This window comes from Amaranthus tricolor, chromosome 11, assembly GCF_026212465.1.
Source record: "Amaranthus tricolor cultivar Red isolate AtriRed21 chromosome 11, ASM2621246v1, whole genome shotgun sequence".
NCBI classification, from domain to species: Eukaryota; Viridiplantae; Streptophyta; class Magnoliopsida; order Caryophyllales; family Amaranthaceae; genus Amaranthus; species Amaranthus tricolor.
In genome coordinates, this window is record NC_080057.1 from 18,556,060 (window position 1) to 18,573,700 (window position 17,641).

Genomic DNA, 17,641 nt, shown 5'->3' on the forward strand with positions numbered 1-17,641 from the left:
AAAAAAAGAGTTAGATTAAATTTAATACGCCTAACTTAGAATATTTTTCAAAGTGCTCAACTTGTAATCTCTATTGTGAGATTTGGGATTTGCTTTTATTAAAGGGACTTGTAAGACGTTTCTTTAAGGGGAAAAATATGGTGAGAGAAGATAGTGAGATCTTCTAGTTTGCCTTAAAGTCTGATTAATAAAAGGCGTTGAATCCTACGGGTTAAATGAGAACCCATAGGCGTTGAATCCTAAGAGGAATATGGTTTCATGAGCCTTTTGATCAATGGAATGAGGACTTTTAGTCTTGAGACATTTAAAAATGTATAGTACAATAGGAATGTTAGTTAATGGAGTAGGGTATTTAGGGCTGAACACAGTTTGGTCTAAACCGTAAACCAAACCGGACCAAACCGTAATTTAACTATTTGGTCTGGTCTACGGTCTGAATGGTCTGGTCCGGTTTTTTTTTTTTTTTTTTTTAAACGGTTTACGGTTCGGTCCCGATTTTTTATTTTGTAGACCAAACCGGACCAATAAACCGTAATAAACTCTAATGGTCTAGGGAATACTGAATAGGTATTAGATTTAGGGCCGGCTTATATTCCTAAATCCTTATTTCCTTCTGCTTGACTGCTTGACTGCTTCCTTCTCCCATTCTTCTCTCTTCCTCGCCTCGCCTGAGTCGACAGACACAGTCGCCTCGCCTCGCTTCCTAGTTCCTTCAACTCTTCAAGCATCGACAGTCGACACTCGATAGTCGACAAACGCCTCTGCTTCAGTGGTTCTTCGAGGCTTCTGTGGTTCTTCATTCTCCAATCTCACCATTCACCACGGAATCAAGTGTAGAATCTCGTAATGTAAGTATATTGGTTGATTTTTTTGATTTTTAGGGTTTTTTTTATCAATTTTTGATTTTTAGGGTTTTTGATTTTTTTGGTTAGAAATTTACTGGTTTTGTGATTGTGAGTATGGGCTATTCTATATAATAATTTTTGTTTTCATATTTATTAATGTTGCTGGAGAATTTAAACTTTGAAATTTGCATTTATGTCTTTGACTGTGAGATATTGAGATGTATATGAAATTACTGGAGATGTATATGAAATTTGCATCAAGTGTAGAATCAAGTGTATGATTAATTTTTGTTTTCATATTTATTAATGTTGCTGGAGAATTTAAACTTTGAAATTTGCATTTATGTTTTTGACTGTGAGATACTGAGATGTATATGAAATTACTGGAGATGTATATGAAATTTGCATCAAGTGTAGAATCAAGTGTATGATTAATTTTTGTTTTCATATTTATTAATGTTGCTGGAGAATTTAAACTTTGAAATTTGCTTCCATCAGAATTATATATATCATGTAAAATAGTGTAATAAGTGTTTTATATGCTTCCATCAAAATTATATATATATGATTTGGATATGTTGAATGTTAATATGTTGGTATTACTCGTTTGATACGTCGAATGTTAATATGTTGGTATTACTCGTTTGTAGACTAAATAGATTGTTGATGATTAATTGTAGTTTGCGATGTCGATGGATGAACCTTTTTTAGTTTGCGATGAAAATGAAGTGGATGATCAGGATGGTAATGAAATCAAAAAGGAGGAAGTTATGAGCAAACAAAGGAAAAAAGTTGTGAAACCAAGATCCGACATATGGGATCACTTCACCAAATTTACAAACAAAAACATGGAAAAGAAATGTAAGTGTAACTATTGTGGTCGTGAATATAAGTGTAATCCTAGTGTAAATGGGACTAGTACTTATAGAGCACATTTAAGTAAGTGTACTAGATTTTCACTCAATAACAAATCAAATGCTACTCAAACACAATTGAGTTTTCAATCAAGTGTTAATGAACAAGGGGAACAAGAAGCTCACATAAAGAGTTGGATGTTTAACTATGAGGCTTGTAGAAAAGGCTTAGCGTTCATGATAATTGTTGATGAACTTCCCTTTAGATTTGTTGAAGCCCAGGGGTTTAGGTACTTTTGCTCACAAATGCAAAATAAGTTTGTGGTTCCTTCTAGAATGACTGTTGCTAGAGATTGTTACGAGATGTTTTTGGATGAAAGGTTGAAACTAAAATCTTTTTTAAAAACTAATTGTAGGAGAGTATGTCTTACTACTGACACATGGACTTCAATCCAAAAAATTAATTATATGTGTTTAACTGCGCATTTTATTGATAATGATTGGAAGTTAAATAAAAGAATCTTAAACTTTTGTCCAATTTCAACTCATAAAGGTCAGGCCATTGGGAAGGCAATTGAGAAATGTTTGCTTGCTTGGGGTCTTGAAAATGTGATGACCATTACTGTTGACAATGCTAGTTCTAATGACACTGCAATTGCTTATTTAAAAACAAGAGTCAAAACGTGGGGAACTAGTGTGTTGAATGGAGAATATTTGCATGTAAGATGTATTGCTCATATCATGAACTTAGTGGTTAATGATGGTCTTAAATTAGTTACTGATGCGGTTTGTCGAGTTCGAGGTGCTGTTAAATTTATTTTATCTTCTCCATCTAGAATTGAAAAGTTTTATAAGTGTGTTTCGGATGAGAAGATTCCATCAAAAAACATGTTGTCTCTTGATGTGGTCACACGGTGGAACTCAACTTATTTGATGTTAAGCATTGCTTTGAAGTTTATATTGGCATTTGAGAGGTATGATGGGGAAGATCCAAATTTTCATGAGCATCTTTTAGATCCCCATGGTTATGGAAATGTTTTAGGAAAGCCTACTACTGATGATTGGGACCAAGTGAAGAGCTTAGTTCAATTATTAGAAGTGTTTTATAATTTAACTTTGCGTGTGTCTGGTTCACAATATGTTACTTGTAATGGTTGTTTTGATGATATAACTGATGTTGATTGTTTGCTAAAAGAATGGTGTGAAAGTCCTAATTATGAGTTTAAGGATATGGCACAAAGAATGAAAGAGAAGTGTGATAAGTATTGGGGGGATCCTAAAAAACTAAATGTTATGCTATATGTTGCTGCTGTACTTGATCCTAGATATAAATGGGAAACTGTGGAATTTGGGATAAGACAAATGTACACAAAAGATAATGATGCTTCTGTTGTTTGTATGCGGGTAAAGAATGCCCTTTATGATTTATATAATGAATACAAAGGCTTTCATTCCACATCCGCAACAATAGTTCAAAGTGATGGTGCTTCAAGTTCTAGCAAAGATGTAGAACCTGGTCTTCCGAAAAAAGGACTTATGAGATCTAAGTTTAAAAAATTCAAAGAGTCTCGTGAGGATGGGGAATTGACTAAAACAGAGGTGGACAAGTATTTAGATGAGGTTACAGAAGAAGATGGAGATGACTTTGATATTTTGACATGGTGGAAAAACAATAGTTCAAGGTTTCCAATTCTTTCTCTTGTAGCTCGTGATGTGCTAGCCATTCCTGTATCCACAGTTGCATCGGAAAGTGCCTTTAGTACTGGAGGTCGAGTTCTAGATTCATTTCGAAGTTCATTAAGTCCAAAGATGGCAGAAGCTCTTATTTCTTGTCAAGATTGGCTTCGTGCTTCTTCTCTAAAAGTTGAGGAGTGCTTGGAGGATATAGCACAACTAGAGAACGGTATGTGATCTTTCATATCATGATTAGTATTATGTTTATTTTATAAAATCATATTTTTTGATGTTTGTTTTTATTGTATAGAGTTATCGAAGATCAATTTGGCTCCTTCAGTTATTGATGTTCCTTGATGCAATGATGCATATTCATGGATGAAGTCGGCAATTCGCTATTGCTGATGTATTTTGATGATGTATTTGATGGAGGATATTGCTGATGTATTTGATGATGATGTATTTTGGATTTGATGATGTATTTTGTTTACAGATTATCGTTTATCTTAGATTCTCACTCAATTAAAAAAATTTCAAAAAAAAAAAAAAACCGTACACCAGACCAGACCAGACCGTTCTAGAACGGTCTGGTCTGGTCCGGTCTGGTCTTTTGACTGGTCTGGTCTGGTCTGAAAAATTTCCAGACCGGAATTTCTGGTCTGGTCTGATTTTTCTGTCAAACCAGACCAGACCGGACCGTGTGCAGCCCTAAGGGTATTACAAATTATAATACTTAAGTCATGGAGTAGGCATTTTAAGCTTTGTAATTGGAAATTTGAGTCTTGGGGTTGACATTTTAAGGTTTTGATTAGGATATTAAACTCAAGTATTGTATTAGGCAATTTAAGCTTTGTGATTGTCATTTTAAGGCTTGAAATTGACAAATTAAGGCTTGGAGTACAACATTAAACTTATATATTGGAGTAGGCAAATGGAATTGACATTTTAAGAGTTCAATTGGTAGTTTAAAGCTTTGAGTTGTCGTTTTAAACCTTGAAGTAGGCATTATAATTCTTGAATTAGGCATTTTACGACTTATTGTATTCATGGAGTTGGGCTGGGATTGTGGGTTGGTCGCATGTATACAACCGTCACACATGAGATTGACTCTTATTTTATTTATCCTTAAGACATAACTTTAGACTTTGTATTTTTTTTGTTTTTATAATGGTAATACTCGTGACTAAATCACATTTCTATGTTGACAATGTTAATTTTTTTCGCCTTAAGTTATTTTACTTAATTATAAGATAAAAAACCCCTTTGTCCACGAGTCCCGCCCGCTAAGAAAGAGGGCGTGTAACAGCAAATAAAGTAAGCCCGCTCAAGCGGGCGGACTTTCGAAATTTTAAGCCCGCGGGTAAGTTTCTAAGGGCAAGCTGCCCGGTTCTTTACCCACCCAAACTCGCCCATAAACACCTCTACTTAAAACAACAAATTAACAAAATAAAACACCAACTCCTATACTAATTTTATCGGTTATAATACCAATTTGAATAGGTTAACATACAACCTTCAATAGGTTAAAACACCAACTTCAATATATTAAAAATAATTCGGAAGCATGTGTTTGTTTTTAAACTTTTGTTTTAAAAAATTGTAAATGATTGTGGGTTGGGCCTTGATAGCTATATCTATAAGAGACAATCTTTGTTACAAATTGTTTTTCTATTGGACTCTAAGATCATGAACTTAGATCAGGTACAATTTCGTAGTGTTAAAAAATAGGTGGATTCAAATTTTTAAATTATGATCAAGTCAGGTGAGGTTTAGACCTTTAAGGTCCAAGACCCATACTCGTTGCTAATTACAATGAATAGGTAAGCAGTGACAATATTAGTCCTTGCTTGTAAATGTCCGTCAATACACTAATTACAGCACAGAAATATCCATCAATGGCAGTCAAAAATCAACAACGAAATTAGGCTAATTGATTGCCACGTAAATAAATGTAGCGTTAGAAGCTTGATTAGCTTAGCTTGATCGTTAAACTTAATTCTCATCATTCAACTAATGAAAATTTTGATCTTTACGTTGTTACATCAAAATAATTTACACGCTTGAAAAACCCAGAAATCAGAATTATCTGTTCAGATTTAAGATTAATTATATAGGTTTATACCTTATGTAAGCAAAGCAAATTAAGCCCAGAATTAGATCTTCTTTATCAATGGTGGGTCCTGTCTACACTGTGTGGATGGCTGTGAGTAATCTTGTGCCGTCTCAGCATCCTGTTGATATGGACAATTAGAATAGGCCTCATACTGTTCCTAAAAATATATGTGCAACCAATCACAACTGTATTTATACACCACTCCAAAAGGCAAAAGGCAAGGCCGCTCCTCAGTTTAGTTTTGAGGTGCAACCGCCTAGAGCTCAACTTTCGAAATGGCTCAAATTGAGTAAATCCTTATAATCAATAATTAATATTTGCATAAGTAACTTCTAGCATAAATCGAATTTGCACTAATAGGTTTCTTAGTTAAGCACATAATCACTGAATTACATAGTTGGAGAAAAAATAACTAAAACTTTACTCATATAAGGCCCTTTTTATTTTTTACTTAGGGCCCAAAAATTATCAGGAACGGCACTGCGTGAAAGGTCAATAGTGATGTGAATTTCCCGATCCAAAAAAAGGCTCGAAAGTGATTCATCGTAAAAATGTACATTTATGACACTGAATATGATGATGATATGTTAGGTTCTACATAAATCACACGCCAAAGACCCTTACGATCATAACTATTAAGAGGCCTTAAATCATGTTTATGGTTGGAGCAGGATTAAAAAATAGCAAAATTACCCAAGTTAAGAGCATCCCAACCCCAACCAAGAAAGGAATTAAATTAGTTGGGCATACAAAATATATGGAATGCATGCACATGCCTACTCTCACATCAAATATTAATGAGTATATATGTTGATCACCCATGTATAGATATTCATCAATCATGTACAATAAACATTAAAATTCAAGGGGGTGGTAGATACAAATCCACATTTTTTTTTTTAGCCACAATATATAGTTTTGTCTCAAACTATTTACATATCTTCTTATACTCCAATTCTTCCCCTATAAAAACACGAGTTTTGATCGATCAAATAATCGAATTGTGTCCATAGGAACAATAACCCGAAAGCCTTGTACTAAGCCATGCCTCGAGGCACAGCTCTTCAATGGCTAAGCTTGGTGGGTGTCATATGGCTTCAATCAATAAACGGAACAAACTCGAATTTCCCTGCTTATTCTTCACAGCTTAAACAACTTCTTTCATTATCTCAACTACAACTCAACAACCTTGCACTTGCATCGGATGCAGGGAAGCTATTCGGTTGGTTTGCAGGCATTGCTGCTGTCTACCTACCTTTATGGCTCGTTCTTTTGATCGGTTCTACTCTCGGTTTCATTGGTTATGGCTTACAATATCTCTTCCTCACCCACTACATAACATCCCTTTCTTATTGGCACATTTTCTTCCTCACAGTCTTAGCAGGAAATGGTATTTGTTGGATCAATACAGTTTGTTATGTTGTTGCTATTCATAACTTTCCCTTTCACAGACAGGCTTCTGTTGGTCTAGCCACTTCCTATCTTGGATTAAGTGCTGTAGTTTATACTGCAGCTGTGGATGCCTTCTCATCTAAACCTTCTGAAAGAGCTAAACAATACATGCTCTTCAATGCCCTCTTTCCTTTTGTAGTAAGTGTCTTAACTGCCCCTTTTGTTAGGCATCTTGACACTGAAAAACCGAAGAAGGTTGAATCCGGGTTTTTTGTCGTTTTGATGATAACTTTAGCAACCGGAATATATGCTGTTGCGAGTAGCTTAGGCGCGATATCAAAGAAGTCTACACCATGGTTAAGAGTGTTCGGTATTGGGGTGTGTTTAACATCACTCTTGATAGTTCCTATCGCAGAATTTTTGGCTAAAATACTCGAAGAAAAATGTTATATCAACAGGGAAGTAAGGGTATGTGATGTTACGACTGAGGTCGATGAAAATTGGGTGAAAGATCAGAGTGATCATATTGGTGAAGGGAACGAGGAGGAGATACACGCCATGGAGGATATCGGAGCTAAATCGATGCTGCAGAGACTGAATTTCTGGCTGTATTTCTTCATATACATATCTGGTGCTACTCTAGGATTGGTTTATTTGAACAATTTAGGACAGATAGCAGAGTCTAGAGGCTACTCCAGGACATCTCCTTTGGTCTCTTTCGCTTCTGCATTCGTGTTTTTTGGTCGTCTCGTCCCATCAATCCTCGACTATATGTACTCAAGGTATGCTCCTCCTACTAGAAAATGAGTCAGTTTTTTAGGATACATTCAAACAATCTTCATGTGTTCCATAATAATCTTCACACTTTCCCTTTTGGGTGCTCATAAAGAACTTAATATGATGATTTTAGACTCATTTTCCTTTTTTCTTTGTCCTGTCAATTGTTTTGATCTCACTTTCCCAAAACTTTGTTTTTTACTTTCTTCTCTTTAGCTACACACTCTTTCAATTCTTCACTCTAAATTTAACTATTTACTTCAACTTCAGCACCAAATGCCTATTATTTCGATGTGAAAAGATTTATAGTTATTGGGTTTCGGATTATAATGGACTTAAGTAAAGTGACTTATTAAATCATGTGTAGTTCTTATTTATGTGAAGTTGCACATGATATTTGCTACAAAATTAAGAGTTAATCGAAAACAACCTCTTGTTAGTTTTATCATTAAAAAAAGGTAAGTCGCGTACATTCGTCCGTAGATGGGAGTTACTTAATGACATTGTGGTAATGAAATATTGTTAACTTCAACATCAAAACCGGCCATAAGTATGAAAATCATTTTAGCACCTTTTTTTACTCGGATTAAGGCTAATCACCTACACGAAAGATAGGGCGGAGGAGCTAATCTTCTTGTAAGTGGTGAAAATCAAACCTTATCACAAGGTGAAAGGAAAAGTCTTCAGCTACGTAAACCCACTTTTTCATCATTTTGATGTACATGTGCAAGTATCAAAAACTAAGCGAGCATTTTAACATTGTAAAAATAATTGAAGCCACCAAAGTATTAAAGTTTGCAGGTTCAAGTCAAAATATAGAATTTCGACCATTTTGATGGCCAGAATTTTAGGTTAAGTGGTCGGAGTTACTTGTTTTGGCATGAGCTTGTAAACTTTGATACTTTAATGACTGTCTCAAAAAATTAACATTGAGGATGTAATTTGCAAAAGTACTAAACTTTAAAACTGTAATTTTCAAATTATTCTATGTTATTATATATAAAAAGTAACAACACATATCCCGTACTTACAAAGAAAATGATGTTGAGCAGGAGTAAGTGTACAGTACCAGGACCAGCATCAATAGTAGCAGCAATGGTACCAATGGCAGCAGCATTCTTCTTGCTTATCGACGGAAGCAACCTTTCTCTTCACGCAAGTACAGCAATCATCGGCTTTTCGACAGGCGTCATCACCGCAATTTCCGTCTCAACAACAACGGAATTATTCGGCCAAAACAATTTCGGAGTTAATCACAACATAGTGGTAGCAAACATTCCTTTAGGCTCTTTCATATTCGGAAGCTTAGCAGCAGTTTTGTATCACAAAGAAGGAGATGCATATGGCAGATGTTTAGGTCTGCAGTGTTACAGAAATACCTTTATTTTCTGGGGTACCCTTTGTTCTTTGGGTACATTCCTTGCTTTGATACTTCATTTCCGAACTAGGAAGTTCTATTTGCAGAGATTGAAAACAGAGGATATGCACATATTCTATAATTAGTAATACTAGTACTGGTAGTTGCTAGTATAATGTCTATTTTTAGTAAGGAGTACTTAACTATACACCATTTAGGATCACTTTGTCTTTTTGACAGCCCAAGATTACTAACTTGGTGCATGTTTTTTCCTCTTGCCATTTTTTGGGCTGTGTATATTATACTTAATTTTGAATGATTTGAAATTTTAAACTAGTTTGGCCGCATTTTATCATATCGATCGGCTACGTTGTAAAGGTTTCTGTTTTAGCAAATTAATTACCCGTATGGCCGTATCATAGAGGCGTAAAAAATATGCGTTTTAGCCTGCTTTTAAGGTTATTTTATAATTTTTATCGATATTTCACGATATGATAATTGACAACGCTCAACCCCCTACGTGTCAGCAAATCCATCACAATTCACAATCATTATCACATTTTTACGCTATATATGATAGGTATCCTAATCATTTTAGATGACTAGTTAGTTTTTCTTTGATCAAATTTATGTGATAATCTAGGAATACATGTAAATTTAGGTGAATTTTCAGTAGATTTGTTACATTTATGATGAATCCACGACTTAAAATTTCATACACTTTTCAATAAAGAAAATGATTGAAAATTAAAACCAAAAGTATCATTCTCTATAAAACCATGAACCATTAATTTTATGAACATCAGAAAAATCATGTAGTTGCATATATAAATATAAATACTATATACTAAAAGAAAAAGGTAATGAATTAATAATTATACGTATTTTAGGCCATTTATGTTAATGACCTTTTCCTTTCCTTATTTCCCTTTAGTATACCTACCCCCAATTACTATAGAAGTGTTCTTAAATGTAACAAACTCTAAAATGTGTCCTACATTGTTTTGTAACTTCACTTACATTTTTAAAGTATTTAAATGTATTTCAGAGTATACTTTTTCCGTTTTATTGAGATTGTTATATTTTTTATAAAATATTTTTATATTGATATATATACTTATACTAGTTATGAATGATTTCAAGCATGTGTAAGGTGTTTGATCGTATAAGCCCTCTAAATTTAAAAGTTTCAAATATTAATTAATATTAATTTATTTTGCTTTTATTTAAGTTTATTAATTATTTTTTAGGCTTTAAAATTTCAAAAAACTAAAGTAAACATAATTATATCTTAAAATTTATACTGTATTTTTTGTCCGCTATTGATACTAGAATATTATAGTTTAATAATAGATGATAGAATAAAACAGGTAAACATTTAGAGGGCGTAAAGTGCGTTGTTTGTTGTTTCTTGGGGGGTGTTAAGTAGGAAAATTAGTTGTGGATATTAATTATCATTTAATTTTGGGTCTACTGAATGAAGGTACAAAGCTTAAACATGGCACTCACTCAAATGAGTCGTACCAGCAAATTAAAGGCAAAATTTGGTAGTAGAACAAAATATGCATTACTCGTCAATCGTAAAATTTAATATTTTCTCTGTTTTATTTCATGTTTTCAATTGTTTTTATAGAGTTTTTAAAGTATGTATGTGTACGTTCAGAACTTACGGCAAGTTCTCTTCAATTTATTTTTATTATTTATTGTTATTGAGATCTGTATCAGATCAGATTAGACGAAATTAGATTAGAAAGTTTAGATTAGATCAGACTAGGCAAATCAAACCAGATCAGATCAGATTAAATCATACTTATTATTATTATTATTATTATTATTATTATTATTATTATTTTTATTTTTATTATAACAACAATAATAATAAATAATTTAATTAATTAGTTAACAATATTAATTAATTAATTAATTAATTAGTTCTAATAATAATAAAAAAAATTAATAATAATAATAATACATTATATTATTAATTAATTGGTAAATAATATTAATTTATTAATTAAATAATAATAATAATACTCCCTCCTATTCATAGAGAATGGGATATTTTCTTATTGAGCCAATTCACTGAAAATGTCTCATTTCTATTTTTATCATTCTTTTTTACCCTTTTACCCTTAATACAACAACACAATAACACATAAATATCAATGCCCTTTATGAAAAAAGAGAGTTTTCTTACACAATTTTAAGTGGTCCCCCACCCTTCCTTGGTTTTGGTACAAAACTCAAATGTCTTATTCTCTATGAATAGGAGGGAGTAATATATAATTAATTAGTTTATTAATCAAACATTAATAATAATAATAATAATAATAATAATAATAATAATAATAATAATAATAACCATTATAGTTGAATTTTCACCACGGATGTCAATGAGGATGTTTGACAAACAATTGATAGCTAATAGCTGATAACTGATTACAGTGGCTGATTTGACCAGCTGATTTTTTAACTGGTTTAACTATCTGATTTTAAACCTGTTGCTATGAGCAGTTTGTTCAAAACCAATTTATTCATAACAATAAGTTCTTTCAATTAGCTAATTTACCTAACATTTAGCATTTGATATTTGACCACTTAACCCTCTATTTACATCAAAATAAGTTAAAATTGTCATAAATTATTTTGCCAATCATCCTATCATAGGAACTCAATTCGTTCTTGCTGAGTTGACAACCTCAACTTATTTTCGTTTTAGTCGTTCACTTCTAGTCTTCTACTAAGATTTGTCTATGGTTTTTGTTCTCATAATGTCACCACTCCATAAGTTTTACTACCTTAGAGATAACACATTCTAGATTGACCATCTAAACTTAGCACTATTTTAGGAACGTTTTGATATAGAATCAACACTTTTAAAGGGTGGGATTTAGAAAAAGGAAAATACAAAGTTAAATAATCTTAACACGATGAAAGAATTATTTCCTTTTTTTTAACTAAAGAGATTTATCAATACTACCCAAAAAAAACCCGAAATTAATGAGCCAACCTTGAAAAGGCATATAGTCATTTCAAAAAACATCTCCCTATCAAACACAAAAGATTCTATGCAATGTAAATGGACCCAAGTCACAAATAGAGACATGAATGAAAAGAGTGGCATTTGTAATCTTCTGCAATGTATTGGCCATCACATTTTGATACACAAAACAATGTAATTGATATATATATATATATATATATATATATATATATATATATATATATATATATATATATATATATATATATATATATATATATATATATATATAATATATATATATATATATATATATATATATGGATACAAGCCAACTGAATTTTTGGAATTTGGGATAACCAAAATGCCATAACTTTTCTTTAGTCATTCATTCATAAATCTTAAAAGAGTTGCCCTTACCAAACAAGGCATTGCAAAGCCTTTTGGAGAGGCAATTGCCATTAACTGCACATTCCAAATTGCTTTGAGATTGAAATGTAATTTGGTCTTTGGGGACCCTCATTCACTATTCAGTGGTCCCAACTCCCAAGACTTGTTATATCTCCGCCCTAACTAAATTCGGTTATTTCCTTTAACGCCATGTTTTGATAAAAATTTAGAGATTAAAGAAAAAAAGGGAAAGACGGAAAGAGGGAAAGGAAGGGTAGAGCGAAAAGTGGGAAGAAAATTATTAGAAAATTTTCCTCATTTGTTTAAGAGGAAAAAAAAAGAGAAAAAAAAAAAAGAAAAACTTTTTAAGAGATTTAATAATAAATAAAATCAAAGGAAATAATTCCTTCAATATATCTTTCTTTTTCAAGATTTGTTATTCAAACAAAGAAAATAAAGTGTATCTTTTTAAGATTTCATTTAGTTAACATTAAAAAAAATAATCAATAAAATTAGTTTTAAATTGATCAGTCATATTTTATCACAATAAAATTAAATTACTTTATTTATTTTCAACGTAAAATATTGTATAATTACTTCATCAAAAAATTTATGTGTAGCAAATATAAAGACAATTCATAATATTAAAAATACAATAACAAATAAATAACTAAGTTCTCATACGACTTTTGGATAAAATAGCTACAAATTTTACAGACGTGTATCTAAGCTACTCTTTACTATGTGTGACTATGAATACCTTTGATTGGTGCCATGTTAGTAGATGTTAATTGGTAAATGACGTCTATGCTTACCTTTTGGCTTGATATTGTCCTAATAGAGTAGCGTGATTGTAGTCTATATTCCATAATTTAAATATATTTCCCTTCAATTATAGCCATTTTCAATCTCTCATTATCGTTTTTTCAACTCAATTTACTTTAGACTATTAATTGGACTGGCTGGGAATGATGGCATACTAATGTCATAAATCACGCTCCGCTTGATTGTGTTACAACTAACTCAACTAAAAGTATAAATTGATAGTTAAACTCTCAAAATACAGCTAATCTTTTTGAAAGACATATCTCAAACCCAGCCCATTAAAGATTAGTACCTACTTACCGTATTCTCAATGCCTACTAACATTATCCTTAATACTTACTTACCGTATCTTTAATGCTTACTTTCAATATCTTAAATATATACTTACAACGTTCTTAATCCTACTTATGATAATTCTAAAATACATATTGGGCAGCTCTAATTAGAGATTGTCTCTCAAAAAGACCGTCTCTCACAAGATTTTGTGCTCAAAATATGTTATATGTATTAACACGTCGCTTGTGCTAGAAGTTTAGATGTAGCATATTTTTTCCTCACATTTGGCACATAATACTTTACTTTTAATGAAAAGTGAGTGAGATTCGAATATGCGACATTTTATCACATTGGCTCTAATACCTTGTTAAGAAATCAATCCAACAAAAAACATAAATTGATACTTAAGATGTATGATATGTTTTATACTCTAACTTTATTCAACTTAATTAGTTTGTTATATTATCTTTTAAATAAGAGTTTAGAAGAAAATACAACAACCTCAATGGGATAAAGTAACAGTAGATTTTACATAATTGGAGCTTCTTAACAAGTGTGTGTCAAATTAAGGTATATAATATAACAGTATGTCAATTTAGTTAGTACATCTAATTTTAAAGAGGTAATAAATAATATATATATATAAACACATGTTTTTATCCTTAGGCCTTTAAAAATGAGATAAAGTAGTTGTGCCAATATAAATGAAATTACAATCAGATTTTCCCTAGTTTTGATGCAAGTTTCAACCAAAGTAAATGGTGGAAAAAAGAAAGTGGATTGAGTAGAAGTGTAACCCACTTTAAATGCAGAAAAAGTAGTTAAAATAGTTAACCGAAAGTGTAAGTAGCAACTAAAATATAGAATAATAACGCCACATACCCTTTTGCACCAAAGAAAATGTTGTTTTGTGAGATAAATATTGCAAATTTTACTACTTAAGTATACTCTATATTAACACCATCTTTAGACCGAGAAACTAGAGTAGTGAGTCTTAATCTCTCACTCACTCACTCACTCTTTGGCACAAAATCGAGGTAGCCTTTTTCAAACTTTCTTTATTATAACAAAGAGAATGTTCGAACAAAGACAGAGGAAGAGGACGAATAAACAATGTACAACATAAAATAAAAATGGATATAGAATCTAGACGTTTACAAGGCGAGCAAGACGCACGCCTTCACTTAGCTTAATCTTTTTAAAACTACAGTATATATATATATATATATATATATATATATATATATATATATATATATATATATATATATATATATATATCCAACGTCATTGTGATGTCATAATGAGATCATGATGCCAAAACCCAAAAGGTAGTACTATTACTTTGGTTCTACATGCTCTACCCCACATGAGACCCACACGCTTGTAGTTGCTAAATAATGTGGGCCAACCAACATAAACGCCGTCAGATAAGTTGTGGGAATGCAAGTCTTTAAATGAAATACTCTACGCAAAAGCGAACAATTTATGCATACCAATGCCATGCACCCATGCCATACCAAACCCATCCATGCTTATTACATGCCCATCATACAGAGTTACAAACCCCAGAATATTTTTTAAAAAGAAAAGAAATTATGCGAAGGAATCGTATAACATAATATAGTAAGATATAATAAATTAATAATAGTTAAATTATACAAGTATTATGCTTTTGCTTTTAAGTTCAGTCTAATGAAATGCAATTGCTTTATTTGGCAATAAATTTTCAAGTATCTATAAGATTAACCTAAACAAGTCTTAGCTAAAAGTAAGTTTAAAGAGAGTTAATAATACCACAAATTCCTCTCTAATTGGGTTGATTCAAAAAGAAAAATACAAAGTAAGTTTCTCGATAGCCATTAAGAATATTGTAAGTAAGAATTTAGAATATTGTAGCTATCTAAGTATTTGCTCGGTGGGCATTAAACATATTGTAAGTAGGCATTGAAAATATTATAAGTACGCATTAAGGATATGGTAAGTAAGCTAGTAAGTTAAGTTACTCGGTAGACATTAAAAATATTATAAGTAGGCATTTTAAATACTTTTTCGATGGGCATTAAGTATATTATAAGTAGGTATTAAGGATAATAAAATAAATATTATGAATACAATAAGTGGACATTAAATTTTAATAGGCTGGACCTGAGAGACATCTCTCAAGATACCAGCTATAATAAGCTACAATAATATTTGAAGTAATTTTTAGAGAGAAATACAATTTCGAAACATTTAGAACTAAGGGTCTTTTATAAATAGTTTTGAGGATGCCTTTTGACTTATAAGTTGGTCAAAAAGCCAAAAATGTATTTGGTAAGTAGTTTTTCATTAGCTTGTTGGCTCATTTTTCTCAACAATCAATACCTAATTTTGTCAAATATATCCTTAAACAATTAATTTATTCAGCTAGTTTAAAAACCAATAAAAAAATAACACATTCAGTTGGTTAAACAAACTAACTAAAAAATCCAACAACCAACAACTAATACCAAATTTTACCAAACATATTCGTAAATAGTTGGCTTATTCAACTAACTTAAAAGCCAATTAAAAATTAACACTTTCAGCTGGTCAAACAAATCAACTATATAAGCAAACCAACAATCATTTGTCAAACACCCCTAGATGGCTAGATCACATGAGAAATATTTTTTATGGATACCTTTTACCTATTTTTTATTTGTCGCCACATCTTTCATTACGACCTCCAATTCTCAACTTTGTGGTTAAGTTGCATAAGCATCCTCAAGCTAGGACATTTTATCTCTTAGCGTTGCGATTTTATGCTAAAAGTTAAAGACAAGACAAGTTAAACACCAAAGATGATATTAATATGCATGATGGAAACTGGAATATAGTTGAAAGAGAATTTAAGAAGATTTCGCAAACTTTGTAACAGAAAGAAAAACAACTGGAGAGTGATGAACCATTTGGAGCTTCTACATTCAATAAGGAGAGTTGTCTTGCATCTAATGGAATATAGATGAAATGGCTGAGGTCCTTCCATGTCACTTAGTTTCTGTAGATTACCGAAACGCCACAGAATGTTGAAATGATGGATTTCAAGGAGCAGAAGTTTGTTTGTGTCAAGTATAGAGGACCACACATTTATTTCGAAAGGGTTTCTTCTACTAAGTTGGAGGAGCTAAAGCAAGAAAGAATACCATAATTATACAATTCATTTAATGACTGTCTTAATAAATACATACCTTCAACTCAAAAATATCTATGAATCTATGCACATGGAACACTTCCGTTAAGTTTGTTAGTGTGTTGGTAGCAGAAAAACATTTGTTCAAAGATTGGAAAACAGAACAGTGCAACTCTTGACGCGAATAAAGAATATGAACAATTAGGTCGGTTCTGTGATGCAAGAGACCTGTAGTTGCAGAACAATGCATGACTAAGTTTCCAATTGAGATATGATGACTTTCCATCAATGACTGGCTCTCAAGTCTTAAACTTGAGTTCTATCAGAAATTCATTACTTGAACAAAGAGACGTTGAATGGACATTTTCAACAAGGCCAAAAATTTATACGTCTTTGGCTCTTCACGTCTTGATCTAAATTAAATCGTGTGCACTTTGTATTCTTATACTATATGTGAATGGTCCCAAAAGTCAATTGAAAAAATCTTTTTAATCACCCACAAGGGGAAGGTTACGTTACATTCCACCCCTCAAATCCCCTGCCAAGGTGTGAGCCTGCACTGAATATGGCCAATTACAAAAGATCAAGCTAGGTGTGTATAAAAGAATAAGTTGTTGCGAGGGAATGCTCACATAATGCAACCGAAGGTTGAACAAGCTTTTGACTATCCAACTGTGATGGTCTTCCTTCACTCGCAAAAGATCTCACCTTTTGATCAAGTTAAGCTTCACTCAATCAACTCTCACAGATTGTCTTTGATTCTAAATCGCTTCCCTCAATAATAAAGAACACAAGAAGAATGCAAAAGCTGCAAGCTCAAATTATATAAATTTCAATTCCCTTTTGTATCCCAAGGGGATGTGAGGCCATTAAAAAGGCAAGGGATTTAATCCAAATCATCTTATAAATTCAAACCCAACCTCTTATGATTCTAAAAGATAAAATATAAAACCAAAAGCTAAGATACTTCTTGACTCAATGCAAAATTTCAATCAACTTGT

At 32.0% G+C, this 17,641-nt stretch overlaps 1 protein-coding gene across 1 annotated transcript; it reads left to right on the forward strand.

The window, feature by feature from the left end:
- Positions 1 to 6,177: 6,177 nt before the first annotated feature.
- On the forward strand, positions 6,178 to 9,435 carry LOC130827516 (protein NUCLEAR FUSION DEFECTIVE 4-like). The gene is made up of 2 exons (XM_057693255.1): positions 6,178 to 7,660; positions 8,708 to 9,435. Exons 1-2 carry the CDS (start codon positions 6,531 to 6,533, stop codon positions 9,156 to 9,158), a joined length of 1,581 nt encoding a protein of 526 aa, XP_057549238.1. The 5' UTR covers positions 6,178 to 6,530; the 3' UTR covers positions 9,159 to 9,435.
- The last annotated feature ends 8,206 nt before the right edge of the window (positions 9,436 to 17,641 follow it).